The sequence below is a fragment of the Rattus norvegicus genome, chromosome 3 (assembly GCF_036323735.1).
Source record: "Rattus norvegicus strain BN/NHsdMcwi chromosome 3, GRCr8, whole genome shotgun sequence".
NCBI classification, from domain to species: domain Eukaryota; kingdom Metazoa; phylum Chordata; class Mammalia; order Rodentia; family Muridae; genus Rattus; species Rattus norvegicus.
The window spans coordinates 35,569,817-35,582,733 of record NC_086021.1 but is presented as its reverse complement, the minus strand read 5'-3'; the positions used below and the strand labels follow the sequence as shown (position 1 = coordinate 35,582,733).

At 53.1% G+C, this 12,917-nt stretch overlaps 1 protein-coding gene across 1 annotated transcript in view; it reads right to left on the bottom strand.

Moving 5' to 3' along the window:
- The window catches only part of Lamc3 (laminin subunit gamma 3), a 61,472-nt gene that overhangs the window by 41,727 nt on the left and 6,828 nt on the right, over positions 1-12,917 (bottom strand). The window contains 5 exon segments of the mRNA NM_001107830.1: positions 529-646; positions 724-912; positions 2,900-3,066; positions 5,838-5,968; positions 8,212-8,516. Of these exon segments, the coding sequence (NP_001101300.1) occupies positions 529-646; positions 724-912; positions 2,900-3,066; positions 5,838-5,968; positions 8,212-8,516 (910 nt within the window).

Here is a 12,917-nt window from a genome sequence, read left to right as displayed (position 1 = left end):
TCCTCAGTCTTCTGTCACCACAGGCTTGGGCTCTGAAATCTGCTCATCTCCTTCCTTCCTCTTCAGGACCAGCCGGGCTCCTTCCAAAGCCTCCCCAGCCTCTGACACAGACACCTGCCTTGGCCTCTCTGGTCACAGCCTCTTTCAGCTCCCCATAACCACCACTGCACTAGACCCTTCTTCCAGACCTGAGTCTCAACTTGCCTGAGCCTTAGCCGTACTTCCTACTTAGTGTGTCTTGTGTCCCTTGCTCATCAGGTCTCAGGTTCAACCTGGGGCTCTGCCCCTCTCAATAGCAAGTGGGCCTCCCAGGTCTTCCCCACCCTTACCCCACCCCAGTGGGCTGGTTACTTCTTCCTGTGGTGGCAGCTTTATCTCTCATGAGGCTGGGGTCCTGTAGCTCCAGGGTGAGGTTACATCAGGTGAGGCTCTAAAGGTGAGGACAACTAGGATTCCATCCCTTCTGTGTCTTACTTGGCATAAACACACAGCATGGCTGACACAGACCACCAGGCCGTACAGCCTCACCTGCAGCCGCCCTCACTGAGTGAGTGGAATCCAGGCAGGCAGCGATCACACTTCCAGCCAGTCACCGTCAGCTTGCAGGGACAGGTGCCCGAGTTGTCACACTGGAGACTCAGGGAGCCTAGAGGGACACAGGGCAGTGGAGGTGGGAGGAGTTGAGGGAAGGAGTTGAGGAAGGGAGGAGTGGGGACCACTCACCTGCTGGGTGGCAGTCACAGGGTTGGCATGGTGTCTTCGGGTCCCATCTGTAATAGTTCTTCTCACAATGCTCACAATGTGGCCCAGCTGTGTGGTCTCGGCAGCGCTGGCAGTGCCCACCATGGCCCGTGCTCCGATAGAGCTCCCTGTCAAACGTGCACTCCTCAGAGTGCCCACTACAGTTGCAGGCTGGGAGAGATGGACGGTTGTGTGTATGAGGGATGGGCTCTGCTAGGTCTGAGAGGCTGTGCTCTCTGGAGCAGGCATCTTCAAGATGGGTGTGCTTGGTTCATCTTGTCAACCTGACAGGAGCTAGGGTCACCTAGGACACAAACCTTTCGGCAGTTTCTACAGTAGGTTGAGGTGGCAAGACCCATTAAAAATGGATGGCACTGGGAGCTGGAGAAGTGGCTCAGAGGTTAAGAGGACTGTCTGCTCTTCCAGGGGTCCTAAGTTCAGTTCCCAGCAACCACACAGTGGCTCACAACCATCTTTAATGGGATCTGATGCCCTCATCAGCTACGGTGTAATATATATACTATATGTATGTGTGTGTGTGTGTGTGTGTGTGTGTGTGTGTGTGTGTGTGTGTAATCATTCATCTCTTCCTGCTTCTCCTGGCTGCAGATGTGATGTGACCTTGCTTCATTTCCCTGCCATCATGGTGTCCCCACCAGGAGGAGACCGTACCTTTAAGCTATGAGCCCAAACAAACCTTTCCTTTCATATCCCACTTTGTGGAGCATTTTGTCATAGCAACGAGACAAGTAACTAACGGGAAGGGCCAGAGTCCAGGCTCAGCTTGACCCAGAACACAGAGCCCTGCCATCTGGTGTCCCAAACAGGACACTCTTTAAGAACTAGGTGGGCTACATTAATAAATACTTCAGAACAACGTTGTCCTGGACAGGGGCAGAAGGGTGTGTTAGAAGAGCGAGAGGATGGAGCAGAAGGTGTTTCCTAGTGGGGGGAGACATCTGGGCCTGGGGAGCATTGTCTGCTTGGTGTGTGTATGCTGGAGCAGCGTGCCTCGTGATGGACAGGCAGGGGACAGTGTGAGGTAACCGATGTGTGATACCCAGACGATTGCTGCCAGGAGGCTGGGAGCCTGGGGAGGATGCTGGGGTAGGGGGCGTGTCACTAGGGGAGGGGTGGAACTGAATTTGCACTCTTTGCAGACCCTTCTGTGGAAGCTGGAAACAGGAGACTGCAGGCACCAGAGGAGAGGGTTGCAGAGAAGGAGAAGAGGGATTGTTAGAGAGATGTAAAGGGGAAGGAGCCGGGAGTCAGGGGTGAAAGGTCAGGCATGAAGTCACATCTTTCAGGCTGCTGTCTGTGAGGGGAGAACTTTAACCGTGTGAGTAAGGCAGAGGGGCAGTCTAGTTCTCAGCCACCCACCCTGAAGAGACAGGCACAGACTCAGCCCAAGGGAGCCAGCATCCCTTCCCCAGGGAAGGCAGACCAGCAAGCCAAGAGGAACTCATAAGGACTGTGTTGGGCCCTGGGGCAGCTCCTGCAGACAGAAAAAAGCTGTCTCCTCCACACCCCAGCTCTGGCAGGGCCATGGCCCGAGCCCAGGAGGTCAGATACAGGGCCGTGTGTGGAATTCTGTGCCCAGCTCCAGGCACCACGCAGTGAAGAGAGATGGGCCTGGACCAGGGAAAGTGGGATGCTGGGGTGGCTGGCACAGACACTGGGAAGGCTCCTCCCTCTCCACCGTCCCCATAGAAGGTTCCAGGGCCCCTTCCTCCCTTCACCAGTGCGTCTTTGAGGTTAAGCAGACAGAGCCACACCACACACAGCTGAAACATCAAAGGACTGCTGGGGGACAGCCGGGGACTGTGAGAAAGGCTGGAGTGGGCGGGGCAGAACCTTGTGGGTGGGGGTGGAAGACTGGATTTCATTAGCTGCCAGGGTTGGAACAGTTAAAACAAAGGGTTAAGTGGAGTTTGGGGACCTTCCCGCCCTCCAACCATAGGCGCCTCTCTGGGTGGACTCTGGAATGACATGTGAGGGAGGGCTGAGGTTCAAGCATCCCTTCGTCTCTCCTGCACAGCTAAGGACCCCACACTGCATGCCAGGCCCACCCAGGAGCAGTCCCCCACTGTGAGGTTTGGAGGATTGTTCCTCAGCCAGTATCATTAGCCCTAGGGCCCTCTGCCTGAGGAACACTCACGCAGACACTCGTTGGCATCCTCTGCGGTGCCGCGGGCCCACGGACGGTCCTGGAAGAAGGGTAGACAACGCTCACAGTCCACTCCCGTGGTGTTGTGCTGGCAGTGACAAGCCAGCTGACCAGCCTCGTTGGGCCCGCACGCACTGGCGTGACCATTGCATTTGCACCTGAGGAGAACACCGGGAAGAGGGGGCCTGGAGACAGCTGCCACAGACACTAAGGGGTGCCTCTCTATGGCAGTGCAATTGTGAGCGTCCCTGAGCCCTGACTACATACCCACGGGTGCGATAAGTAGCACCCTGGGACTCCCAAATATTTATGGAATGAATCTTGTCCCTATTGCTGTGATAAACACCAAGACCAAAGCAAGTTTTTTCCTCTTACACATCTCCACTACAGTTCATTATGAAAGGAAGTCAGGTCAGGAACGAAGGCAGGAGCCTAGAGGCAGGAGCTGATGCAGAGACCATAAAGGACTGCTGCTTACTGGCTTGCTCCCCATGGCTTCCTCAGCCTGCTTCCTTCTATAACCCAGGACCACCTGCCCAGGGCTGGCACCGCCCACAGTGGGCTGGATAATCCCATGTCAATCATTTAAAAAGTCTCAAACGCTTGCCTCGCCTACAGGCCAGACAGGTGGAGATGTTTTTTTCAGTTGAGGGGTCCTCTTTCCAAAAGACTCAAGCCGTGTTGTGTCTTTTTGACAAAATGCTAGCTAACCAGCACTCCTGTCTGCACCAGTCTCCTGGCGCTAGCTTTGAGCCAATTAAGAAACTGAGTCCTGGAAGACTGTCCATGGCTGCCAACTAGTAAATGGCTGCCAAGAAGGTCTCTGCCTGGGCACGGTCCCAAATCAGGGGTGGGGGAACTTGGGACTGAGGGAGAAGTCAATTCAGTTTTCTGGGTCAGGGAGGGCAAGAGGTCACAGGCTCAGTCCTTCTAGGGCTGGGGTCACCTCGGGTAATTCTGCAGTTGTGTCAAAAAGAGCAAGAAAGTAGTGTTCTATTTAGGGGGAAGCTCCCAAGTAGTCCCTGGAGTCTGAGCCCTGAGCCTGAATTCTCATGACACCCACAAGGTCAAGAGATATGTGAACTCCACAAAAAACAAAGACATGCTTTGGGAGGTGGGCAATGAGGAGTTCTGGGTAGAGATTGATTTTGCGTGGCTACCATCACGGGTGGTTTAGAGCCCATGGTGGCCTCATGCTCCTGCCTTGCTCTGAGATGCTCCCAGACACAGCAAAGAGCTCCAGACCTCTAGTGTCTTTGGAGGTGGGAGTGCCTCTGGAGGTGGGAGTGCCTCTGGAGGTGGGAGTGCCTCTGGAGGTGGGAGTGCCTCTGGAGGTGGGAGTGCCTCTGGAGGTGGGAGTGCCTCTGGAGGTGGGAGTGCCTCTGGAGGTGGGAGTGTCTCTGGAGGTGGGAGTGTCTCTGGAGGTGGGAGTGCCTCTGGAGGTGGGAGTGTCTCTGGAGGTGGGAGTATTTTGTGGCAGCAGACACTGCCCATTGCCAGGACCCCATCTCCAATTTGGGAACAGAGGTTTTGGTACTATTTGTTCACAGGATTAGGGTAGGCAGCAACACCCCGCTACTGCTGGTAAGGATGAGTCAGCATCAGTCAGTCTTGGAAGATGGTGGTCATGGGAGTGTGTACTCCTTCCCTGAGAGGATGCTGCAAGCTCCCGCTCACCCATGAATCCTTCTGACCCCAGGGAAGGTGCCGTTCTTTCCTGAGAGTAGCCTTCACAGCCAGCTGTGGGACCCAGGGTGGTTTGGGTCCTGCAGCTGGAACCCAGATGCTCTCTGGCCTGCAGCCCCTCACTGCAGGCACAGCAGATAGAGGTCAGACCATTTTGGAGTCCTGCTGGGAGGTCTGACCGGACTTACAATGTGTGGGTGGGTCATCTGGAACGTCTCGCCTGCGTCCCCTCAAGTCCCTTCACACATTGTCTTCCGTGGAACTGCTGGTTATTGAGCACAAGTTCCTCCCCACCTTCTCCATCTTTAACATTGCCCAACCAAGCACCTCTGAAGGGTGGGTGCCCAGCATCTGGAAGCCATCCTCACTGCCCATCCATATCCACCGCCTGTCACTTGAGCTAAAGCCTCATCCACTTACTGCTCTCTTGCTCTCCTCACCTTGTCCCACATTGCTGTACCAAGGCTGGATGGCTCATACTGTCCACCAGACGGGATCTAGAATCACTTAGGAGATAAACCTCTGAGAACCCAGCCTGAGCGTGGGCGGTATCAAGCCATTGACTGGGGTCCTGGGGTGGATAACAAGGAGCAGGCAAGCTCCTTCTCAGCATTCCTCTCTCTCTCTGACTCACTTGCTGCCGTCATGCTGCTGGACCCTCAAACTATACTTCGGTGAGCCAAAATCTTTCCTTCCTTAAGGTGCGTCTGTTGGACATTTTGTCTCAGTGTTTTAACAATCGGAGGCTTTCAGCTGCTCCCCAGTGTTGGTGAGATGAGAATGAGCTCTGCCCATGGCCCCATGTCTGCCCTTACTCCAACCTCACAGTCTTCTCCTCCTTCAAGGCTAACTCACGGAGGCTTCTGCCCAGACTGCTGCCCCGTGCATCCCCACGATTTGTTCTGCAGAGCTGACTCAGGCCATGGGCACACAGGGGCACACTAATGTGTTTATCGAGAGCACCGGATTCATGTCTGCTATGCCCCAGGCCTGAGGTTCATTGGGATTCATTTTCCCCTCTCTTTCCTGGTGGGAAGATGTTGGGGGTGGTCTGTGGAGGCAGAAGGAAGCCAGCAGCAAGGGCCTCAACTGCAGGTATTGGGAGGATCCTGTTCATTCCTCATCTGGATCACTGCAGGTACCTTACTAGCAGCTGCTCTGTGGCTCTCAGACCTGAGGTACGGAGACTGTTCCCTACCCCCCACACCCCCTGCACCCATCCTGTGCCTTGCTTCCAGCCTACCTGCCACCCACAGAGAAGTCAGACACAGCGTAGTAGTAAGACTGGAGCACTCTGGGGTCCTTGAAGATGTCATCCCCAAACGTGTTGAGACGATCCAGAGAGATCAGGAGATCGGTGCTGGTAACCCACTCCTTGGAAAGGAAACAGGGACACCATCACCAAGTGCTCTTGACCTGCTCCACTGAGAAATCCTGCCCCCTGGTCCTTGGAAAGTGGGGGTGGTCCTGGGGCACAGGAACAAGCTGGCTGAGACAAATCCTGAGGGCAGGACAGGAATTAGGGGACCTGGGCCAATCTTGGGGCTGCTGGCAATTCTGGTGACAAGGCCCAAGGTCTTGGAGCCTTTGTTTCCCCATGTGTAAAATGCAGCCAGGTTAGTAGCTCCCCTGTGGGTGTGAGGAGGAGGAGGAGGGTGGTAATGTCAACTACTGTGTGTGGGGCCAGGCATCAGCACAGACGTGTGTATGTGTGTGTGTGTGTGTGTGAATGAGTGTGTGTGTGCGTGTGTGTGAGTAAATGAGTGTGTGTGCGTGTGTGTGTGAGTGAATGAGTGTGTGTATGTATGTTGTGTGTGTAAGTGAGTGTGAGTGAGTGAATGAGTGTGTGTATGTGTGTGAATGAGTGTGTGTGCGTGTGTGTGAGTGAATGAGTGTGTGTGTGCGTGTGTGTGTGAGTGAATGAGTGTGTGTATGGTGTGTGTGTGTGAGTGAATGAGTGTGTGTGTGCGTGTGTGTGTGAGTGAATGAGTGTGTGTGTATGGTGTGTGTGTGTGAGTAAGTGAGTGTGTGTGTGTGTGTGTGTGTGTGTGTGTACACAGGGCTGAGGCAGCTTGTCTGAGACCCTGGTGTGCGGGTCACCTGCCTTCTCCCCAGCTCCGCTTTCTCCCGGTAGCTCCTCACAGGCAGAGGATTGACACTCCCGGAACATGAGCCCCACAAGCCAGAGCCCCTGGGTTCTGCCTGGCACATAGCAGACCCTTGATAGATTCTTGCTGATCACAGGCTGGATGAGCAGCTTCTCCGTGGAAGCGCGTGGTGAGGAAGTGGGGGGATGCACGTGGAGAGTGACATTTCCATCCGCCTGCTGTTATAATCAGAGGCGGCTCCGGCTGAATATTAATCAACGTTTTAATTCAACCCAGGAGCCCCTGGCTTAGCAATCAGGCCGTCAGGATGGAGAATGAGCTCCTGGCATAGTTGCTCCTCACCCCAGCAGGACTCAGTCCTGAGAACTCTGTGCAGCATGGAGACGGCGGGTCCCTGTCACTCTCCAAGTCACCTGGGGCTGGGATTTGCAAAGGTCACTGTGCTTTCAGAGTTCTGTTGAAGGCAGGCCTGACTGTGAGAGGTTGAGGTAAGGCTGGAGTCCACCTTCTCCCTCCTCCCTTCCCTCCTCCTCCTCCTCACCCTCTTCTTCCTCCTCTCTCCCTCCTCCTTTTCCCTTTTATTCTTCCTCTGACAGGATTGCCTTCATCCCAGACTGGCCTCAGACTCACAAGTAGCCCTGGATGGGCCCTGAATTCCCAATCCTTCTGTCTCCACTTCCGATGTGCTAGCATTACACAAGTGTGCCCCACCACACCCAGTTTATGAGGTCTTGGGGACGGAACCCAGGGCTTCATTTGTGCGAGGCAAGCACTCTGCCCACTGAGCCATGCAAGTTTAGAACCCCTGCGTTTCTTGTTTGTGATGCTGGGGTCAAACTTAGGGTCCTATGCGTGCCAAACAAGCATGTTATCTCCGATGCTTACTGCAGCCTGGGGCTCTGGGTCCTCAGAGGGCCCCTGGGAGATGCTGAGGCCTCTGCGGACCAGGGAGCCAAGGCCTGGGTGGGCACTCAAGTGACTCGTCAGTGCAAGTATTGTGAGTATGCAACCAAGGACAGAGAAGGGGGTCTCTGAACACATTTCCCCTTAGGCAGTCAGCCACCTGGGCGCTGGGGAAACCAGGCGGACTGCAGGCTGCCCTGGGGCCCTTTCTGCTTCTGTTTATTGAAATGATACATAAACAAACAAAAAAATTAGAAATGGCTGGGCAGTGGTGTTACACACCTTCAATTCCAGCACTCAGGAGGCTGAGCCAGGAAGATCTCCTTCAGTTGGAGGCCAGCCCTGGTCCATAGAGTGAGTTCTGTGAGCCTCGGGCTACACAGAGAAATCCTTTCTTGAAAAATTAAATAAATTCATTACATTTAAAAATAAAAATAAACCGGGCATCCACAAAAGATGGCAGGATTTTAGGGTTGAGGGTATCTCTGCTGGAAGATCTCTCAGGTCCTTAGCTCTGCTGGTTTGTTTACTGTTCCCTGACACACGTCCCATCCCATTCCCCACCCATCCCCCATCCCCATCCCCCAGGCCCTGCCATCCACTTACCTGCAGCACAGGGCTCTCCTCAAAGTTGTAGGCACTGGGACGGCCCTCCAGAGTGGAGAAGGCCACGTTGCCCCCATTCAGGGGGGAGATGTCGCTGAACTCAGAGGTGCAGAAAGCCACCCTCTCATCTTCACCAGGTCGCAGGTAGTGGCCCTCAGGATGGCCATAGGTTTTCTGGCAGGAGGCACTGTAGTATTGGTAGGGCTCCCAGGGGCCACCCGTGTGCGTGCGCTTGTAGATGGCAAAGCTCTCGGGGCGGCTGGTGTGGAACTTTAGCCTCACATAGGTGATCTCATAGGCCTTCCCTGCAGCCAGGCAGATGGAGATCATCTTAGAGAAGGGAACAGGTACACAGCCCTGGAACGGGGGTTGGGTGGGGTGGGGAGGCGGGAGTGGGGTGAGGAGGCTGGACAGGATGGCTGATGGCAGAAACTCCCTGGAGCTTTGAGTCAGAGGGCCACCATGAGGGTCAGAGAGGAGCATGGGGAAGGCTACACCTGTAGGCCTCCCAGCGACTCGCCCACCCTGTATCCAGCTCAGCTCCCCCCTTTGCTAGGGAACCCGAGACATTGTGAACCGTTATTCCCTGAATGGCATTGTCTCTTTTTGCTTAGTGAACAAGCAAAAACAAATAAGTAAGGTAAAACAAAGACCATAATATTCAGTACCACGGAGGACATGTGATAAGTTAGACCCCCACAGCTGGGAGTAACAGGGGAAGTGGCTCTTTAGGAAGCAGGCTGGTGGTGCTGCCTCAGGATGCTGAACTGGGTTGCTGTTCAACCCAAGAATTCCACTCGAAGGCAGATGGCCAAGAACAACAGAAAGACCTGTGCCCCAGAACGACTAGACACACATGTCCACAGCAGCACTCAGAACGCCCCAAATGCCTGCCAACCATGTAGAGGAATTCTTACCATGGCGACAAGGAGGGACGTCTCAGTGTGTGCCACCTGGCCACGGCCTGTGAGAGGTGGTGCTGAAGCCGCTAACACAGAAGGCCCTGCTGGCTGACCTCACTTACGCCGAGTGCCCAGAAGCAGCCAAGCCACAGACAGGAAGTAAGATGGTGGTATTTGGAAGTCGGGGTGAGACTTTGGAATAAGTGGTAATGACTGCAAATGGACACAGGGGTTTTAGGGACTGATGAGAACACCCCCCAGTCAACACAGTGGTCGGTATGTGAACCCGTGAGTATAAGAATCATGGGATTGTGTGGTTTTATGTTCGAGGGATGAGAGGCAAAGCCAGCAGTTAACATCTGCAAGCCTTGTATGGCTGAGCTGAGCCTTGAACACACACACACGCACGCACGCACGCACGTACATGCACACGCATATGCACACGCACAGGACAATAACAAGGGGTGGTGGCAACACAGAGAGGCTATCCTGTGCACTGGAGATGGTAAGTTTTTTTGTTTTTTTTTTTTTCTTTTTTTTTTTTCCGGAGCTGGGGACCGAACCCAGGGCCTTGCAGGGCCTTGAGCTTGCTAGGCAAGTGCTCTACCACTGAGCTAAATCCCCAACCCCCGGTAAGGTTTTTTAAAATGCCATCACTATGGTTAACAGACACAGGTCATTAGAAAATCAAAAGCCAGCCTTACCCTACAACCTGGCAAGCCTAGTGTGACATACCCTCAGAGAACGGTAGCCAGGCCCCAAGGAAGAGACATGTGCATCAGTGTTCACAGCACCCACTGCTCAGGACAGCCAAGGGGCAGAAATAGCCCAGGCCATGCAAACAGATGGCCCAGCTGTGCAAAAGACAGCTGTTCAACCTGGAAAAGTGGGGCAACTTTGACCTTTGGGCCTAAAATACAGACAAGCCCTGAGGGTGTGGTGCTAGACAGAAGAAGTATGTCACAGACCAACACTGCAGGCGTGCCTTGCACCCACACGCACAGAGGCGGACAGTGTCAGCTCAGGGAGGGGCTGAAGGATGACTCAGTGCCCAACAGCACCCGACTGCAAGACAGGAAGACAAGTTCTAGTCTCCAGCACCCATGTAAAAAGTCAAGCACAGCTGCATGTACCTGTGACCCCAGAATGGAGTGGGTGGGAGTTGGGGAGGACAAAGACAAGCAGATCCTAAGACCTCAAGTGCCAGCCAGCCTCAACCCAAGCAGCAAGCTCCTAGTTCAGGGAGAGATCCTGTCCCAAGGCAGCAAGGTCGGAAATGATAAAGGAAGATAGTTGTTGATTTACTCTGGCGTGTGTATGCGTGCATAAGTGTGTGTGTGTGTGTGTGTGTGTGTATGTGTATGTGTGTGCATGTATGTATGTGTGTATGTGTGTGTATGTGTGTATGTATGTGTGTGCATGTGCATGTGTGTATGTGTATATCTGTATATGTATGTGTGTATGTGTATGTACATGTGTGTATGTGTGTGCATGTGTGTGTGTATATGTGTGTATGTATGTGTGTATATGTGTGTATGTATGTGTGTGCATGTGTGTATGTGTGTGTATGTGTGTGCATGTGTGTATATGTGTGTATGTGTGTGTATTGTGTATATGTGTGTGTATGTGTGTGTATGTGTGTATATGTGTATATGTGTATATGTGTATGTATGTGTGTATGTGTGTATATGTGTGTGTATGTGTGTATATGTGTGTGTGTGCACATGCATACATACAGTAATGCAGGGTTATCAAGATTGTTCAGTGCTTAAGAGCATGTGCTGCCCTTACAAAGCACTGGAGTTCCCAGCACTGGGACACTTAGAACCCTCTGTAACTGTGACTACAAGGGACCTGGATCTCTCTTTGACCTCCCTGGCACCTCCCCTCACGTGTACATACCCACACACAGACACGCACACTCATATACATAATTAAAGTATAAAATAAATGTCCTGTCTAAGGATTGTCCATTTTATAAGTACACTGGAGCCACGGGGCCTCGTGGCAGGGCAGCCTGTTCTGTTTCCTAAGGTAACAGAGCCTGGAGTCCTTGTACAGGTTCAGAGCGGGAGGAGTGTGTTTGTGACTCCAAACTGCACACACTTGAACATGGATACAACTATGTGTACTTCACCATAATAAAAAAAATTAGCGTAAATATACTGTCCCTCTGGGACAGCAGTTTGGTGACAGAGATGAGGAACCGAAAGAATATCCCCAGAATCAGACAAAGAAGCCTTTGTGGGTGGAGGGAGGGGGTCACTACCTAATAGCCCAGACCAATCGTCAAGGTATTATATAGACTGGGGAAACCAAGCGTCTGAAGAAATAACCAAAGGGACAGCAGTTCCCATAATGACCAAAGCCATTGACGGTCTGCAGAGTCGAAGCCCCCCCTGGGAAAGTCAGAATCAAAACAAAGGATGCAGGTACTACGAAGGATCCTAAAAGGAGACCATGATGGGCAGCGCCAGGGCCTGGGAGGGCAGCTCACCTGATAAAGTGTGTGCCACAGGAGCAGAAGGATCTGAGCTCGAATTCTTAGCACAAAAGGCTGAGGTGCAGGATGCTCGCCTGTGACCCCAGACATGAGGATGGATACAGGCTCACTGGCTGTAGCTGAATCTGTGAGAGGCGACGTCTCAAAAGTAGAGAACAACTGAAGGACAACACCCGCTTACCTCTGGTTTCCACACAACTCAGACATACAGATACATAGAAATCACACGCAGACACAATTTGACAAAAAAAAAAAAAATTTAGAAGACCAGGTCCCAGTTAGGTGTGGTTGTATGTGCCTCATCTCAGCACTCAGGAGGTAGAGGCAGGAGAATTAGTAGTTCAAAGCCATCCTTGGCTGTACAGTGAGTTCAAGGCCCACTGGGCTGCATGCGACTGTCTCAGAAAAACCAAACAAAAGGCACGGGCCCCAAAGACAGCCGGCTAATTGGCGAGCATGTTTGTCCTCGGAACTCAGCACAACTGTTCCTCCTTCAGTTTCCCTCTGTTTTTCCCAATTTTCTTTCCTGGAGCTTGTTCTAATTTAAAACTGGAGAAAGCCCAGTTTTACAAAACTTTTTAAAAAGCAACCGCCTTGCCAGGTTCCGTTTTAAGACGTTTTCTAAAGTTCCGTGGCAGCACAGTTGGCACTGGGCTTCTGAGCCCTTCAGAAGAGGATGCATCAGGGCCTGGGCTGGGTCAGGCAGTGTCTGGCTGGCTCCCCAGTTAGAGCGCCAGGCCCAGATGTGCCCAGATGTGCTCACACTGGGGCAGACACAAGTCCTGCAGGCTCGGTAAACAGTGAGCAGTCAGACACCTCCTGGGAGGGAGCCAGGAGACACTTCAAAGGTGGCTGGGAGGGAGGCTGCCCTCGGATAAAGGGGGTCACTCGGACTGCATGCGAGCAAACAATGTCTGTGGTGGAAAACATAGAGGCTCCTTACTGGCCAAGCCAGGAGGCGAGAGCTGCTGAGACAACATCACAGGGGCGCCGTGGGAAGGTTTGTTGGAGAGTTTAATTAGGAGAGCAACTCCAACCTGCTCTGTAAGGATAGGCAGTGGGAATGGCTCCAATGTACAGTGACAGGCATAAACCCACAGTCACCCAGGCTCTTGTAAGCTCCAGGGCCAGTGAGGTTCCAAGGTGACGGTTTTGCTCCTAAGCTCTAGGCCACCCTGTATACAGCTCTCCTACCTCAAATGCTGCTTTCCCCAACTCCCTGACTACCTCCCGTGCATCTCAGATTCTCCACAGTGAACATCTACCATATATATGCCAGACACCAGCCGAACACATCCTGC